The sequence below is a fragment of the Globicephala melas genome, chromosome 4 (assembly GCF_963455315.2).
Source record: "Globicephala melas chromosome 4, mGloMel1.2, whole genome shotgun sequence".
NCBI lineage: Eukaryota > Metazoa > Chordata > Mammalia > Artiodactyla > Delphinidae > Globicephala > Globicephala melas.
The window spans coordinates 93,403,907-93,422,622 of record NC_083317.1 but is presented as its reverse complement, the minus strand read 5'-3'; the positions used below and the strand labels follow the sequence as shown (position 1 = coordinate 93,422,622).

At 39.6% G+C, this 18,716-nt stretch overlaps 1 protein-coding gene across 1 annotated transcript in view; it reads right to left on the bottom strand.

Annotated features, from left to right (window-relative positions):
- The window catches only part of SPATA16 (spermatogenesis associated 16), a 228,118-nt gene that overhangs the window by 34,915 nt on the left and 174,487 nt on the right, over positions 1-18,716 (bottom strand). Inside the window, exons 6-7 of the mRNA XM_030863342.2 lie at positions 12,813-12,959; positions 11,673-11,785 (exon numbers count right to left, since the gene is read on the bottom strand). Of these exons, the coding sequence (XP_030719202.1) occupies positions 11,673-11,785; positions 12,813-12,959 (260 nt within the window). The remainder of the gene's footprint in view (positions 1-11,672; positions 11,786-12,812; positions 12,960-18,716) is intronic.

Below are 18,716 nucleotides of genomic sequence, written 5' to 3'. Positions count from 1 at the left end.
ATGAATGTGTTGATATATAAAAGGGAACGCTTGGCAGGACTGTTGAGAAGGATTTGCGGGTGGCCCTGCCTAAGGAATCTGGGATGAGGGGAAAAGAAGGACTGAAGTTGAACCTGAGCTCCACTCTCCCAGTGGGGATCCCACAGAGCTGTGTCCATTGAGCGGGGGTGATTTTATCTATGTCACCAAGGCATCATAAGACTTAAGAGTTGCCCACTGTCTTGTTTATACAAAGGAAGACTTCTTATGCAAGTTGAATCCTGAAAAATGTTATGCAAGTGGATTTCTGTCTAGCCCAGTGGCTTACATTAAACCTCCAGCTGTGCTTTTATCTTTAGCTCTCATTGGATGGCCATGGACTCTGGCTCCTCTCCTTGTGGCATTTTAGTGATTTATTCTGGGTCCTAGGACCATTCCAGCAACTGACATGATCCATCTTGAAATAGACTGTTGTGCACTTGTAAGGAACACCAACCTCCATGAATCTACTGGTATTTTGGGCTTTCTTAAAATGGGGCACACTTATAATTAAGGTGGCCTACCTCTGTGTTTGCTACTGCCAGCCATAGAGAGGACATGTTACCTTCTCTAAAAAGTTTAATACAAATTGTACTGCTTGATAGGTGACACAAAGTTCATCATAAAATTCTCACGTTTCTGTTTCGGAAAAAGTACGTCTGACATAAGGGGGCATCTAAGGGTTCCTGTCATGTTTGGAGGGTGATGAGAAATGGGAAGTCACAGGAGGATTTAGCTTGGTGATGACATTCTGAATCTTGGTGCTTAGAAATGGAAACCTGGATGGGCGGCAGGGGAGTGGAGGTTTCCTCTTTGACCACCTGCACCTGAATTACTAGGCTTGTTGGTTAACTAGGAAGAGTCCTGGACCTTACTCAGTGAATCACAATCTCTTGATATGTGGCCCTAGAAATATGAATTTTAGCTATACAAAAATTCAGATATTCAAATATCTCAAACAGAAGTTGGAGAATAAACTACTACCTTAAAGCTTAGTATCTGAACAAGGACTATTTGAGTTTGTGCATACTTATAAAACAGATTTTCTCCCAGAAACTAGAGAAGGCAGACGTGACTTTTCCTTCTTAAAATATTCTCTTCTAAGGAGAAAAATTATTAGAAACTAGCATTACTAAAGAGCATCGAAATTTTAACTTGAATTTAGAAGGCAGTCCTTTCTGAAATGTCATACACATACCTTGACTGACACCAACCTCTAGAATTTGGCGCTTTCCTGGAATCTTGGTAATAAAGAAAGGTTGAGCACTGTTGCATTGTATTTGCTGTATTTCTTCCTAACATCTCTTTCTGCCATTTGACTAATGTCTCTTTATCCCTGCTAATTTGTTCTTTCCAATTAATCATTTATCTGAAAACCTATAAACCTATAGGAGCAATGACTGCAAATTGTGGATTTGAGATCCCTTCTCTGAATTGAAGAAATAGCCAACCTACCCACAGAGTTTAAACATGTAGCTAAACAATGGATACTGTCAAATAGAGGAAAGCAAGTTGCAGGAGAAACAGTTTTCTTTCCCAAGAAAAATTACTTTCTTTGTCCTTCTTTAAAATAAACAGTGGGGCTGGTTGTAGGAAAGTGGTATAGTGACTCAACTCCAAAGTGCAGAAACAACTGCGGCCTGCTTGGAAACATAATCTATCAGTGTAATTTTCCAAAACATCAGGACAATAAAAATAGTGGAAGGCAGTGGTGCTTTGTTAGCTGGATTGTTGGATGCATAGCAAAACAGGAAGTGCTCCTTATGGATAGGACACTAGGGAAAGGATACAGTTGACTGCTAATGGTCCTCCCCCTACCCCCCCCCCCCCCACAAGCCAAATGCAGTTTTGGTCATCAGGAAACTCCAGATTAATATTTTACCTATGCAAGGTTGGGGCTTCTGAGAGATAAAGTGAAAAAGAAATAAAAATTAATAAATGCCAGCAGGAATGCTTTAATGCTGTTGCTTTAAGAAAATCAAGGAAATAATGAAAAATGAAGGAATTAACTCACATTTAATGCTAACAAGGGCTAAATCTAAAAGGAAGTAGCCCTCTCAATGAGACTTCAGAAGTGACCAGAGAGCTCCTTAGCTGCTGGAGAGAGTGTAATGAAGTGGCCACACAGGTACAGTGAAGGTTAGGTAAATAGCAAGTTCAGATGAAAGCTTCAGCCAGACAATTGTCTAGATTTAATAGCAGGTGTGGATGAATGTTTGGAACGTAAGTGGCACAGCATAATATTGCTGAAAAGCAGAGCCCAAGTATTGGGAATGTACTTCCATTTGCCATAACATATAGAAACATTAAATGCAAAGAAAAGGGGTAGGAAACACATATTATTGTTCATTTCCAATGTGCACATATAAACAATTTTTGTGCTTCACTTGGAGGAAATTACAAGTAAAATTAACAAGGTATTCAAAACCTGGTTAGTTAGGTCATTTTTTGGCAAGTCAGCCTGTGAAGGAAGCTTCATGCCTGGCAAGAGATTTTATTATTTTAACTCTTCAACATCCCAGGAAGCACAGTACATAAGGTGCAAACTGACAGCAGCCTGTAAAGTTAATACATGGAAAAGCACAGCAGCATTCAGTGGCACGTGAAATAATTAGTACAAAGAACCATAGAAGAAAAAATACCATTAGAGCAGAGCTACTGGTTGAATGGGGTTGATGTTCAGTGAGATTAAAAGACACCAGATAGGAAGGTGGGAGAATATTTTAGACAATAACTCTGAAAATGCCAGAATCATTCTTGTCACACAGCCATGGGCTGTGTGCCTAACAAAGGAATCTATAAAGGTGAGGAAACTGGTGTCAGAGTGTAAGGAGAATTATTTTCTGAGAGAAGCATTATACCAGGAATGTCTTTGTCTCCTTCACCAACTCTTTCTACCACCTCATAGCAAGAGGTGAAAATTCATGTTCCCTGACAAGCCCTACTGTGGGCAGTAGATCTACTCCATGGCTAGAGATGACACCTCTAATCCTGCCTTTGTGAGGAGATCTGAGTGCATCAGTGATCTAAGGAAAAGAATTCAAGATCCACAGGACACTTGCACAGTCTTCATTTTAGAAGAGTATGTAATTTCAAAGTATACAGCATTTATAAAGAAAAAGAAGGGTCTATAAAACAGTCCTTTTGTCATAGCAAATGAAAACCAATACAATTAGTTAAAACTCTAAAAATTCTTAATACTTTACAAAGTGCTTCAATGTGGATTATATACTTTTGGTCTCACAACTCTGGGAGGTGAGCATGGCAGATAACAGCTTATTTTATAAATGAGAAAAAAACAGCTCAGAGGTTAAGTGATATCCTAGGGTTACACAGCCAGAGCACAGCCTTGGACGAAAGTCTTCATCCACAGGTGTCACAAGCTAGGGTCACAGCTAATAAGGACAATGCAATGCTTACTCAAGTGGATGGCATTTGACATCTGACAAAAAAAAAAAAAAAAAAAAACCACCTCAGGGGATCCTAAAAACACTGTTGAGGGATTCTTGGGTTACAATTAATTGTACCATGTAGGAATAATTTCTGCTCACCAACTCATTTCTTGCTTCATTAGCTAGGTTACCTTTGCAGCCAATTTTATTCAGTCCTGCTTTATGAAGCTGTGGTTGGACATATAATGAGAAACCTACAGGCCAATATTTGGATATTCTTGTGGTCTCTGGGTACCTGTGGGCTCACTTGCTTCAATTTCATTCAAGCTCTTTGAGACAGTCTTCCAAAAACTATTTCCCATAGATGCAAACATAAGAAAGTTGATGAAATCCCTCACACTTAACAAAGTGGTGCTGACTCATTCTAAAGAAGACTGAGTCATTCATTAGATGCTAAGAATCTTATTCATTATGGTTTTCAAGTCTGCTTTATGGACACATAGAGATTCATGCATATACACATTTCTAAGTGGCCACAATGCCCTTTGAAACGTGAGAAGAAAATGTGTTAGAAGCATTTAAAAAGTGCATGATGCCTAGATTGGCCTAACCTGCATTCACAGCACACTGGGAGATCTGAGCTGGCAACAGATGATGATGTGGCGGGTATCTGACAAGTAGCAAGGCACGGCGGGCATCGCCCCAAAGAGCCGGGGCACAGACAGATTACCTCCCCAACATCCAGCACGCTGGCACTGCAAGGCTAACCATGTGCAGATGAGGTGAAGTAATACTATATGGTGATGGTTCTTGCTAGCAAGGCTTCCACTGCTTGCAAGAGCCTGATGATGACAGGGATGAGGGGGGTGTGTGTGTATGTGTCTCTAATTAGGATGGGGTGGTTGGTGAGGGTGTGTGTGTGTGTCTGGAAGAGGTTGTGAATTGGAGAACAGGACCCAAAATTTGCAGTAGATCCAATGAGATCACTATAAACTGAGTGTTTGTGTCCACCCAAAATTCCTATGTTGAAGCCCTAGTGACCAATGTGATGTATTTGGAGATGGGGCCTTTGGGAGGTAATTATGGTTAGATGAGGTCATGAGAGTAGGGCCTCATTTTGGGATTAGTGCTCTTACAAGAATTGACAACAGAGAGCTTGCTCTCTGCCATGTTAGGACACAGAAAGTAGCCAACTGCAAGCAAGGAAGAGGGTCTTTAGCCGACTGCAAACCAGGAAGAGGGTGTTTGGCAGAACCTGACCATGTTGGCACCCTGATCTCAGACTTCTAGCCTCTAGAATGCTATTTTGTTATGACAGCGCAAGATGACTAAGATAGATATGGATTTCTTAGTAGTAGTAGTACTATAGGGGAGATAGTTGAGTGGAACACAGTTGTGAGGAAGGGGAAGGAAGCTATGTGGTAGGAAAATCAGTAAAAATGTGCTTTTGGATTTGTAATGCATAGAATTACAAATCATGCAAATAAATTAGGGGTTTTATAGCTTTTGTAAAATGCTGAATAATGTTACTGAGCAGGTAAACTGCTGAACAGATGTTAAGTAGCTGTTTGTGATAACCCCCTTGGTTCCCCTTGTAAGGTAAGAACATCAAATCAACGATGTAATACTAAAACCACAAAAAAAGAATTCTTAAAAATTTCCAGCTTAAAGGCCTTTTGAAAAATATTTTAAAAGGGGAAATCTGCAACCTTTAGAGCCCATTAACGAGGAGTTCCCTTTATGTACTTTCTTTTTTTTTTTTTTTTTGCGGTACGCGGGCCTCTCACTGTTGCGGCCTGTCCTGTTGCAGAGCACAGGCTCCGGACGCGCAGGCTCAGTGGCCATGGCTCACGGGCCCAGCTGCTCCGTGGCATGTGGGATCTTCCTGGACTGGGGCACGAACCCGTGTCCGCTGCGTTGGCAGGCGGACTCTCAACCACTGTGCCGCCAGGGAAGCCCTCTTTATGTACTTTCAATACAATAACTTAAATTTTGTAAAATAGCACAGCATAACTCAGGTCTTATTTTGGGCTTTTTTTAAGACTGAAAGTAGAAAGGGCATATTTTCCCTGGGTCACAGAAAGCGATTAGATAATTTACCTTAGGGGTATATAAAGATCAATTGTCAGGTGGAGGGTGGAGTCAAGATGGCAGACTAGGATTCGTGTCTACATACAATTAGGGCACCTACCAGGCACTGGTGGGGGACCACAGACAGCTAAGGGGATGGGATGAACCTCCAGCGACTGGCTTGCAGGATCTTGGTTCCCAAGCTGGAGGTCAGGGCTGAGCTCCTGTGGTGGGAGCTCTGAGTCCAAATTGCTGGACTAACAGAGAACCTCAGACCCCAGGGAATACCAATTAGAGTGAGGCCTCCCAGAGGTCCTCATCTCAGCACCAAGACCCGGCTCTATCCAACTGCCTGCAAACTCCAGTGCTGGACCCCTCAGGCCAAACAACCAGTAAGACAGGAATACAGCCCCACCCATCAAAAGAAACGACAAAAAATATGTCACAGATGAAGGAGCAAGGTAAAAACCTACAAGACCAATAAATGAAGATGCAATAGGCAACCTACCTGAAAAAGAATTCAGAGTAATGATAGTAAAGATGATCCAAAATCTCGGAAACACAATGGAGAAAATACAAGAAACATTTAACAAGGATCTAGAAGAACGAAAGAGCAAACCAACAGTGATGAACAACACAAAAACTGAAATTAAAGATACTCTAGAAGGAATCAATAGCAGAATAACTAAGGCAGAAGAACGGATAAGTGACGTGGAAGATAAAATGGTGGAAATAACTGTCAGGGAGCAGAATAAAGAAAAAAGAATGAAAAGAATTGAGGACAGTCTCAGAGACCTCTGGGACAACACTGAACACACCAACATTTGAATTATAGGGGTCTCAGAAGAAGAAGAGAAAGAGAAAGCGTCTGAGAAAATATTTGAAGAGATTATAGTCAAAGACTTCCCTAACATGAGAAAGGAAATAGTCAAGTCCCGGAAGCACAGAGAGTCCCATACAGGATAAACCCAAAGAGAAACATGCTGAGACACATATTAATCAAACTCTCAAAAATTAAATACAAAAAAGAGATACTAAAAGCAGCAAGGGAAAAGCAATAAATAACATACAAGGAAATCCCCATAAGGTTAACAGAAACTCTGCAAGCCAGAAGGGAGTGGCAGGACATATTTAAAGTGATGAAAGGGAAAACCCTACAACCAAGATTACTCTACCCAGCAAGGATCTCATTCAGATTCAATGGAGAAATTAAAACCTTTACAGACAAGCAAAAGCTAAGAGAATTCATCCCCACCAAACCAGCTTTACAACAAATGCTAAAGGAACTTCTTTAGGCAGGAAACACAAGAGAAGAAAACGACCTACAAAAATAAACCCCAAACAATTAAGAAAATGGTAATAGGAACATACATATCAATAGTTACCTTAAATGTAAATGGATTAAATGCTCCAACCAAAAGGCTTAGACTGGCTGAATGGATACAGAAAGAAGACCCGTACATATGCTGTCTACAAGAGACCCACTTCAGACCTAGGGACACATACAGAATGAAAGTAAGGGGATGGAAAAAGATATTCCATGCACATGGAAATCAAAAGAAAGCTGGAATAGCAATTCTCATATCAGGCAAAATAGACTTTAAAATAAAGACTATTACAAGAGACAAGAAGGACACTACATAATGATCAAGGGATCAATCCAAGAAGAAGATATAACAATTGTAAATATTTATGCACCCAACATAGGAGCGCCTCAATACATAAGGCAAATACTAACAGCCATAAAAGGGGAAATCAACAGTAACACATTCATAGTAGGGGACTTTAACACCCCACTTTCACCAATGGACAGATCATCCAAAATGAAAATAAATAAGGAGACACAAGCTTTAAATGATACACTAAACAAGATGGACTTAATTGATATTTATAGGACATTCCATCCAAAAACAACAGAATACACTTTCAACTGCTCATGGAACATTCTCCAGGATAGACCATATCTTGGGTCACAAATCAAGCCTTGGTAAATTCAAGAAAATTGAAATCATATCAAGTATTTTCTCCAACCACAACACTATGAGACTAGATATCAATTACAGGAAAAACTGTAAAAAAATACAAACATATGGAGGCTAAACAATGCGCTACTAAATAACCAGGAGATCACTGAAGAAATCAATGAGGAAATCAGAAATACCTAGAAACAAATGACAATGAAAACATGATGACCCCAAACCTATGGGATGTAGCAAAAGCAGTTCTAAGAGGGAACTTTATAGCAGTACAGTTCTACCTCAAGGAACAAGAAACATCTCAAATAAACAACCTAACCTTACACCTAAAGCAATTGGAGAAAGAAGAACAAAAAAACCCCAAAGTTAGCAGAAGGAAAGAAATCATAAAGATCAGATCAGAAATAAATGAAAAAGTAATGAAGAAGGCAATAGCAAAGATCAATAAAACTAAAAGCTGATTCTTTGAGAAGATAAACAAAATTGATAAACCATTAGCCAGACTCATCAAGAAAAAAAGGGAGAAGACTCAATAGAATTAGAAATGAAAAAGGAGAAGTAACAACTAACACTGCAGAAATACAAAGGATCATGACAGAATACTACAAGCAACTATATGCCAATAAAATGGACAACCTGGAAGAAATGGACAAATTCTTAGAAAAGCACAACCTTCTGAGACTGAACCAGGAAGAAATATAAACAGACCAAGCACAAGCACTGAATTTGAGACTGTGATTAAAAACCTTCCAACAAACAAAAGCCCGGGACCAGGTGGCTTCACAGGACAATTCTATCAAAGATTCAGAGAAGAGCTAACACCTGTCCTTCTCAAACTCTTCCAAAATATAGCAGAGGAAGGAACGCTCCCAAACTCATTCTACAAGGCCACCATCACCCTGATACCAAAACCAGAAAAAGATCTCACAAAAAAAGAAAACTACAGGCCAATATCACTGATGAACATAGATGCAAAAATCCTCAACAAAATACTAGCAAATGGGGCTTCCCTGCTGGTGCAGTGGTTGAGAGTCCGCCTGCCGAAGCAGGGGACACGGGTTCGTGCCCTGGTCCGGGAAGATCCCACATGCCGCGGAGCGGTTGGGCCCGTGAGCATGGCTGCTGAGCCTGTGCGTCCGGAGCCTGTGCTCCGCAACGGGAGAGGCCACAACAGTGAGAGGCCCGCGTACCGCAAAAAAAAAAAAAATTACTAGCAAACGGAATCCAACAGCACATTAAAAGGCTCATACACCACGATCAAGTGGAGTTTATCCCAGGAATGCAAGGATTCTTCAATATATGCAAATCGATCAATGTGATAAACCGTATTAATGAACTGAAGGAGAAAAAACATATGATCATCTCAATAGATGCAGAAAAAGCATTTGACAAAATTCAACACACATTTAATGATAAAAACTCTTCAGAAAGTAGGCATAGAGGGAACCTACCTCAACATAATAAAAGCCATATATGACAAACCCACAGCCAACATTTTTGACAATGGTGAAAAACTGAAACCATTACCTCTAAGATCAGGAATAAGACAAGGTTGTCCACTCTCACCACTGTTATTCAACATAGTTTTGGAAGTTTCAGGCACAGCAATCAGAGAAGAAAAAGAAATAAAAGGAATACAAATTGGAAAAGCAGAAGTAAAACTGTCACTATTTGCAGATGACATGATACTGTACATAGAGGATCCTAAAGATGCTACCAGGAAACTACTAGAGCTAATCAGTGAATTTGGTAGAGTAGCAGGATACAAAATTAATGCAGAGAAATGTCTTGCATTCCTATACACTAATGATGAAAAATCTGAAAGAGAAATTATGGAAACACTCCCATTTACCATTGCAACAAAAAGAATAAAATACCTAGGAATAAACCTACCTAAGGAGACAGAAGACCTGTATGCAGAATACTATAAGACACTGATGAAAGAAATTAAAGATGATACAAACAGATGGAGAGATATACCATGTTCTTGGATTGGAAGAATCAACATTGTGAAAATGACCGTACTACCCAAAGCTATCTACAGATTCAGTGCAATCCCTATCAAACTACCAATGGCATTTTTCATAGAACTAGAACCAAAAATTTCACAATTTGTATGGAAACACAAAATACCCCGAATAGCCAAAGCAATCTTGAGAAAGAAAAACAGAGCTGGAGGAATCAGGCTCCCTGACTTCAGACTATACTACAAAGCTACAGTAATCAAGACAGTATGGTACTGGCACAAAAATAGAAATATAGATCATTGGAATAGGATAGAAAGCCCAGAGATAAACCCTTGCACATATGGTCACCTTATGTTTGATAAAGGAGACAAGAGTATACAATGGAGAAAAGACAGCCTCTTCAGTAAGTGGTGCTGGGAAAACTGGACAGCTACCTGGAAAAGAATGAAATTAGAACACTTCCTAACACCATACACAGAAATAAACTCAAAATGGATTAAAGACCTAAATGTAAGGCCAGGCACTATCAACCTCTTAGAGGAAAGTATAGGCCGAACAGTCTATGACATAAATCACAGCAAGATCCTTTTTGACCCACCTCCTAGAGAAATGGAAATAAAAACAAAAATAAAAAAATGGGACCTAATTAAACTTAAAAGCTTTTGTACAGCAAAGGAAACCATAAACAAGACAAAAGACAACTCTCAGAATGGGATAAAGTATTGGCAAATGAAGCAACTGACAAAGGATTAATCTCCAAAATATACAAGCAGCTCATGCAGCTCAATAGGAAGAAAACAAACAACCCAATCCAAAAATGGGCAGAAGACCTAAACAGATATTACTCCAAAGAAGGTATACAGATGGCCAACAAACACATGAAAGAATGCTCAACATCACTAATTATTAGAGAAATGCAAAACAAAAGTACAGTGAGGTATCACCTCACACCAGTCAGAATGGCCATCATGAAAACTCTACAAACACTAAATGCTGGAGAGGGTGTGGAGAAAAGGGAACCCTCTTGCACTGTTGTTGGGAATGTAAATTGATACAGCCACCTTGGAGAACAGTATGGAACTTCCTTAAAAAAGTAAAAATAGAAGTACCATATTACCCAGCCATCACACTACTGGGCATATACCCTGAGAAAATGATAATTCAAAGAGTCATGTACCACAATGTTCATTGCAGCACTGTTTACAATAGCCAGGACATGGAAGCAACCTAAGTGTCCATCAGCAGATCAGTGGTTAAAGAAGATGTGGCACATACATACAATGGAATATTACTCAGCCATAAAAAGAAATGAAATTTAGTTATTTGTAGTGAGGATGGACCTAGAGTCTGTCATACAGAGGGAAGTATGTCAGAAAGAGAAAAACAAATACCCTATGCTAACACATATATATGGAATCTAAAAAAAAAATAGGTTTTGATGAACCTAGGGGCAGGACAGGAATAAAGATGCAGACGTAGAGAATGGACTTGAGGACACGGGGAGGGGGAAGGGTAAGCTGGGATGAAGTGAGAGAGTGGCATTGACATATACACACTACCAAATGTAAAATAGATAGCTAGTGGGGAGCAGCTGCATAGCAACAGGGAGATCAGCTTGGTGCTTTGTGATCAACTAAAGGGGTGGGATAGGGAGGGTGGGAGGGAGACGCAAGAGGGAGGGGATATGGGGATATATGTATGCATATAGCTGGTTCACTTTTTTGTACAACAGAAACTAACACAACATTATAAAGCAGTTATACTGCAGTAAAGATGTTAACAACAACAAAAAAGATGAATTGCCAATGTTTAGAGTAGCATCCAGTGTATCAGTTAATGTGGAGGAGCTAGCTTTCAGTGTTCTGAATTCTTATGTAGGCAACAAAATGGTTATATGCAGTAGCCAAATGTATGAAATAGGGAAAGCACTGTGTTCACTAAAATTTTGTTACTGATTTGAAGCAAGAGATTCAATTCAGCCTTCAATTAGATATCAGGAAGCCACAAAGAAAAGGCTCTAGCCTGAGAAATGCTGGAAATTGCGAAGTGTAGCTTTATGATTAATATATTTTAAAATATAAAAGGAATAAAATCATTAGCTAAACTTTGCTTGGTTTTGCAAATAAGGTTGACTGTGAAAGTTTCTAAAATCCTCCGACACTTGCAATATTTACACCATAAACTTTCCATACTTCTAGAATTGTCTGATATTTATATGTTGAAAAAATATAAAAGACTTATATACCTACATTCGATTGGGTGCTTCTAATAAAATCCAGTATTGGCAAGATTTGCTTCCCCATTCTCTGCATGTGTCTCACTGTGTCTTCTCTTGTCAGCAGACCGAAGGGAGTTTTATGTTCTAAAAATTGTAACAATAAACTTTTATACTTTTTCCCCCCAGACTTCCATTTCAAAATGCTTTCCTTAGCAAGCTATAAACAGATACCTCAATATTAATAGATATGAGATCTTTAGTATAGAAACGAGTCCCATCTCAAAGACCAGAAGTATAACAGTGAAAGATCTATGAGGAGACATTGCCCTTTAGAGACTATCATTTATTCCTTTTGTTGTGTTTCTTGATTGAGAGATCCACGGGACAGCCTATGACAATTCACCTCTCTCTGCAGAATATGCTTTTCCTGAGTTGTGAAAAAAATGTCATCATAAATGTGTCTGATTCTTGTCTTGTTCCTCCCAGGTATTATTCAAGTGTGCAGATTGCACTGACTTTGAATGTAGCTCGAAGCTGAGATAAGCCTCAGAGGACAGAGTGCCAGACAAAACACAAATCCTTAATTATGTGGGTAGAGCTGAAGGGATAAATTCAACCTGGTCATGAATTCAGCCCATAAGTATGAGACTTCACCTGAATGCTTACTTGATTTTTGAAAGTTTCAACTAGAATTGCTGAGCACCATTTAACTATAATACTCTTCAGGAGATCTGAGATCTTGGTTAATTACATAAGAAAAGAGTAGAACAGATATTAATACAATGGCAGATAATCCAAGTGATTTAAGGTGGTCATTGGCTATATGTTTGATTTCATACAGTAGTTTTGCTGCACGATTTTCTTCTGTGTTTGCTGATGGGTGATGACAAAAGCTTGTAATCTTTGAGTGCCCCACGATCAGGCATGGGTGGTGATGTGGTTGCGGTGAGATGGTTAGAGTGAGGGAGGTGGGCACTCCTGGGGGAACCAGAATTCCAGGTATTGTTAACTAACCCACAAAGAAGATCGGAAGGAGTTAAGTATGACCCAACAAACATTTTGGTGCCCAGGCCTTACTATATGCTAGGCTTGTGATGAATAAAGCTTAATGAACAATGCACAATTCCTAATTTAAAACAGTATTGAAAGATAACAAGTCCAGGTGACTTACCTGTAAATGTTGGTAACTTCCTACATGATACTTTTTCCAAAAACTTCCCGTCTTCTTTGTTTTTGAACCCAAGAGTCAAGAGATACTGTTGAGGAGGAAAAGATGACCAGTCAGCTGTCTGAGGCAACACGTGGAGTCCTTGAAGGTCTGAAATATGACAGAAAAAGAACTAAAGAATTTATCGTTTTATTGTTTTCAGGGTGTTTTCCCCCCAGATTTCAAGAATTATACTTGGAAAAAATTAAAGATACAAAGTAAGAGTATGTGCATCAAAAGGTCAAATAGATGGTATATCAAAATCATACTTTATCCTTCATATTTTTATTAAAATATAAACATACACAAAGTATAGCAATAGAATATGGCTAGGTTATGTGTTCCTCTTTCCCCATATTCAAAATAATACAAAATTCAGGACCAGGTTGCAGGCTTAATATTTTTCTGTGTGACACCTTTCAAGAGAATTTGATTTTTCTGTCCACAGTTTGTTTAAGAAAATAATGTTATATGAAAGGAAAGAGAAAAATTACCAAGTAAGAATTAAAACATAAGGCTAATTAATTTAGTTGCTCTCCCTCCTATAGTTGAAGGAAATTTAAAATGATAAATGTACTAACTTTTGTAATTAGACTTGGAAATAACTCATGCGTCAAGAAAATGGTTCTAAAAGAAACTGTTCTTAATGACTAGAAGAGCTAATATTTACTTAGTACTTATTTTCTACCTTCCCTTGTTCTAAACATTTTGTGTGCATTCTGTTAAAATTTTTTTTATTGACATATAGTTGATTTACAATATTGTGTTTCAGGTGTACAAAAAGTGGTTCAATTATATATATATATATATTTTTTTTTTTTCAGATTATTTTCCATCATAGGTTATCACAAGATACTGAAAATAGTTTCCTGTGCTATACAGTAAATCTTTGTTGCTTATCTATTTTATGTATAATAGTTTATATCTGTTAATCCCATGCTCCTAATTTATCCCTCCCTCCCTTCCTTCCCTTTCCCCTTTGGTAATCATGTTTGTTTTGTGTGCATTCTCTTTAAATCCTCACGATACATTCACATAATTGGTGCTTTGTCCTCATTTTACAAATAACCAGGAGGTTGAGGTACACAGATGGGCAGTGACTTGTCTGGAAACACGCATATAAGTGGACAAGGCAGGATTCACACCTGGGCAGTCTGACTCCAGAGACCGTGGGCGTAACCACTGCACTCTGCTTTAGGCTTGCTTGACTTTGGATTACTTTTGGGACAGGGACACATGTCAGCCTTGGGGTCTTGGAGGCCAGATTTACTTCATTCATTTTCATTCTGGGTAATAATGCTTTGGTTTATTACAATAGACTTCTCAAATGAAGGATGATGAGCAGAGGGTTTAATGAGCCCTCCCTATTTAACACTGCCAGAAAGGGAAAAAGATGAAATTCCAAATATTCTTGAATCATGATTTAAATGCCAATTTTTAATCTAGAGTCAGAACTCAAATGGCAGTGTTTCAAATACAGTCTTTGCTATCTGTATTATTTCTTTAGGAAATAATAGACACAGTAAACCATGAGTGTTTTTATCCACCCTCTCTGACTTCCCCCCTCTGATTTTTAGCTGCAGAACCCTTTGTTCAAACTACAATTTACTGAGAAGCCCAATATTCAAAATTGGTAAAGGTAGAGCTGTTCCATTTGAAGCCTGGATCACTGACCACTCAACTCTCATCACTGTACCCCATTCTATATACCCCCCACACAGTAGCCACCTTGAACCCCTCCACAGAATCCCAGTTTTTCAAAGCGCAGTTTGGAAAACACTGCAGTAAGCTATTTGGCACATTTTGGTTAAGTAAATAGCATACGGCTGTCAAACAGAGAGTTAACATGTATGCTGATAATTAAAAGAAAATATTACAAAATATCTTTTAAACACAAGCACCGAACAAAAATATATTAAACATGATTTAGTCTTTGGTGACAGGATCTGGTAACCACTAAATATTATTGAGGGTTAACATGTATGTGACACTTCTTCTGTGCCATACACATTATCAGGATTATCTTTCTCATTCAACAACAGTGTAGAGCAGGACACATTATTATGACCACCTTACGGATGACCAAACTGGAGCTTCAAGAAATTACAGACTTGCCCGACACAGCAAATGGAGGGACCAGAATTGAGAGTCAGGCTGCTGAACGTTGAAGCACAGGGCTTAACTCTCAAAACGATCCTACGACAGTGATGATCACTCTGACAGTTAGTGGGAAGCATGTTACAGAAGCAGGGCAATGTCAATACATAGATGGTTTTAACAGACACAATTCTAGATAGAACACTTCCTTACTCTATCTAGAAAAGTACAGCAAAGGCTCAAGGGTTCTTAGAATTAATAGTGTAACTTTTAGGCACTTTAAAAGCAGATTGTAGTATTAGATGCTTCTTTAGTTGGTGTTTGCCTCTTTTTAAACGGATGGCTCATTTCTATAAACAAGGTAAAATGTGATTTCTGCATCTCCATCTCAAGAGTGCAGAAAGTTTCTTTGCTTTTGAAATCTACAGATACAGACACACCCAACCCAGAGTTTACCAGTTTTACTGAAGTGGCCAATAACTGGATCATGTGAAAAGGCAATTAAGTAAAAGTAAAATGGACACTAGCTCATTCTCCTGATAAATGGTCATAACATTTTTTTTTTTGATTGCGGTTATTCTTTAGCACTCTCTAAGATGCTGACATGTCTGAATTGTCAGTATTTTCAGGAATTAGCATACTCTGGAGTTGGAGGGCAGGAGAAGGTATGTGTTTCCTGGCTATGGTTTGCTCTTTAATCTGGTTTTGCTCCCTGACCTAGAAGGCCTCAGCACTCCTGGCCATGCTGGTGGTGAAGTCTGGGGCCATCCTCTGGGGAGAGCCTTGGCTTTCTGGGTAACTCTGGATGCCCAGAGGCCCCCTGAATGGATGTGGGTAGGCTTTATGGACGCTCTGACTTCCCCACAGACCCAGAGTATATGTAGCTTGTTGACATAGAAGCCGCTGGATCCCAGGTACCCTGAAGCCTCCTGCCAGCACCTGCTTCCAGCTCAGAGAGGGTTCCCTGCAGGACACCTCTAGGACTTTAAGGTGTACATTAAAGTGCTCTTGGAGGCCCCGGAGTCCTGAGGTTCAGAATAGTTTACGGTGTGCTGTGCATGGGCTGGTGTTTGTGGTGAGTTGCAGGAGGCATCTTGAGATCTGGCATTTTCTGACGCCCCTCTATTGCCAGAAGCAGCCGATGTTTGAGGGCTCTGTTATATAAATAGCACAAAGACTTTGAGAGGTTGACCTCTTCCTGCTCTTAAATATTTGATGGATAAAGAGGAGACCTGTATTAATAGTGACAGTGGTTAGATGAACTAGAAAAACTAATATTAGCACTATAGCTAATTTGTTATAAAATATACTTGCAAAAATGTGTTTTCTGTTCCTTTTGATGCTGTACGTTTCATCCTGTTGAATCCATTGTTCAATTCTAGTCAAAGTTTTGAAATGAGAGAGGTCCCTACATACATACTGTTAAGTTAAAAAATATTTTTAAAGTATCATTTTTATTCCATTTGTATGCAGAGTAAATTGCAGTTGTATGAACATTTAGCCTAGCAAGTGGTCTGTGACCCAAAATGACGACACACTTACCAGATGTTGAATCTCATGTAACATTAATTTGAGTGCTAATTGTTCTCAATTTTATGCTCATAAACCTTTACCTACATCCGAAAAGCCCTGTGCCTCTGATGGATATGAAAGTTAACCAGAATATATTGTCCTTTGGTAGGAAGGTTGAGTTGATTAAAAATGTCTTCTTTGCTCCTGTCACGTGAGAAGAGAACTTGAGAGAAATAAATCCCTTAATGCATTCCTTTACAATTTATCACAATTGCAGATGAAATTTAGATGACTAGGACCAAATTTATTATTAAAAAATCAATTTGCAGGTATGATGCAGTTCCAAATTTGTACCATTAGGGAAGCAGGTGTTTTAAAAAAGAATATCAAAGATAGATTATGCAGATTAAGTTTCTTGTAGAAACATGATCTTTCAATTCTTTATCTTCCAAATGAAAGATGTCCAACTCTCAACAAAAGAGGGTAATGTTTGCCCTTTATCAAGAACCTTTTATTGTACCTCAGGAGGCTGGAGCTGACCAGCTTTCAGGTACTCAAGACATTCATGCTCTTTGACCTTCCTCCCTCCCTGAAGTCACCTCCCTGGAGTTCAGTGACAGTCTCTTCTCTTTCTCTCTCTGTTTCCCTCTCTTTGTCTTTCTCTCTGCCTCTTTCTCTGTCTGCGTCTCCCCATCTCTCCTACACATAAACATGCTGCTTCTTCTTCCTCCCTTTTTCTCCTGCATTTCATTCAGTGCACCTCCTAGCTGTCTGTGGCTCACTGACATGTTCTTCATATTAACACTCGCGGTGGAATTTTCCTATTCTTTCTTTTGTTAATTAATTCATTAATTATTTTGGGCTGAGTTGGGTCTTTGTTGCTGCACGAGGGCTTTCTCTAGTTGCGGCGAGCGGGGGCTACACTTCGTTGCGGTGCGCGGGTTTCTCATTGTGGTGGCTTCTCTTGTTGAGGAGCATGGGCTCTAGGTGCGCGGGCTTCAGTAGTTGTGGCTCACGGGCTCTGGAGCACAGGCTCAGTAGTTGTGGCGCGCGGGCTTAGTTGCTTCGCAGCATGTGGGATCTTCCCGGACCAGAGCCCCCTGTGCCACCAGGGAAGTCCAATTTCTCTATTCTTGTGGCATTCGCTATTACTTCTAATCCAGCAGTCCCATCCTTTTTGGCACCAGGGACCGGTTTCAGGGAAGACAATTTTTCCATGGATGGAGCGGAGGATGGTTCAGGCAGTAATGAGACCGATGGGGAGTGGCAGATGAAGCTTCGCTCACTCTCCCTGCCGCTCACCTCCTACTGTGCGGCCCGGTTCTTAATAGGCCGTGGACCGGTACCAGTTGGGGATTGGAGACCCTTGTTCTAAATCAAAAGACTAGGGGTCCAAAGCCATAGTCTCATCTGCAAAATTTCACCAATTTCAAACAGCATTTCCAAATGCCTACTGGGACATTGCTATTTGCTCACCATTAAAAACGTTACCTCAAATACAGCAAATATATTCCTTGAAAGTGATTTTTTAAATGTCCACAACATCTCTCGTCCCTACTTTTCACCAGCATATTGAAGGGATGGCCATTATTCACCCAATTACTCTGGCTTAAAATTTGGAAGTCATTGTTAACTTTTCTTTCCTCATATTCCCTGACATTTAGTGAATCTCAAAAACTCATTAAATCTGCCCACTGTAACACAACTCATATTAACGCCACTCTTTGCATTATCATTGCTACCACCCTGGTCAAATTTCTGATCACATAGCATCTGGATTACAGAAAACTTTTCCCAACAAGCCTCGCTGCCACCAGTATGATTTCACACCAATATATCTCCACACCACCACCCAGTGAATATTTCTGAAATATCACCTTTGTTATGGTTACATCACTCCTCAGGAATTTCAGTGCTTCTTTCCTGGTATTCAGGGCTCTCAATTGTGTGGATGTGTTTCACAGTCTATTCTTCATTCCTGTGTTTTCTCCAGTATAAACCTTTCTCATCAGGTCTGCTGATTTCACTAATTTGTACTAGCCTGTGCTCATCCTGCCTCTGAATTTTTCTTTGTGCTTTTCCACCCAGAAACATCTACCTAATCTCTCAATATTTCTTTTACTCAGTCGATTACTGTACTTCCAGATGTGCCTAATTTAAGTCCCACCTAGTCCATAAAGGGCTACCTGAGTATTTCAGTACCCCCCCCCCACCCAAACTCTTAAAGAACACCCAAACTAAAAATAGAACTACCATATG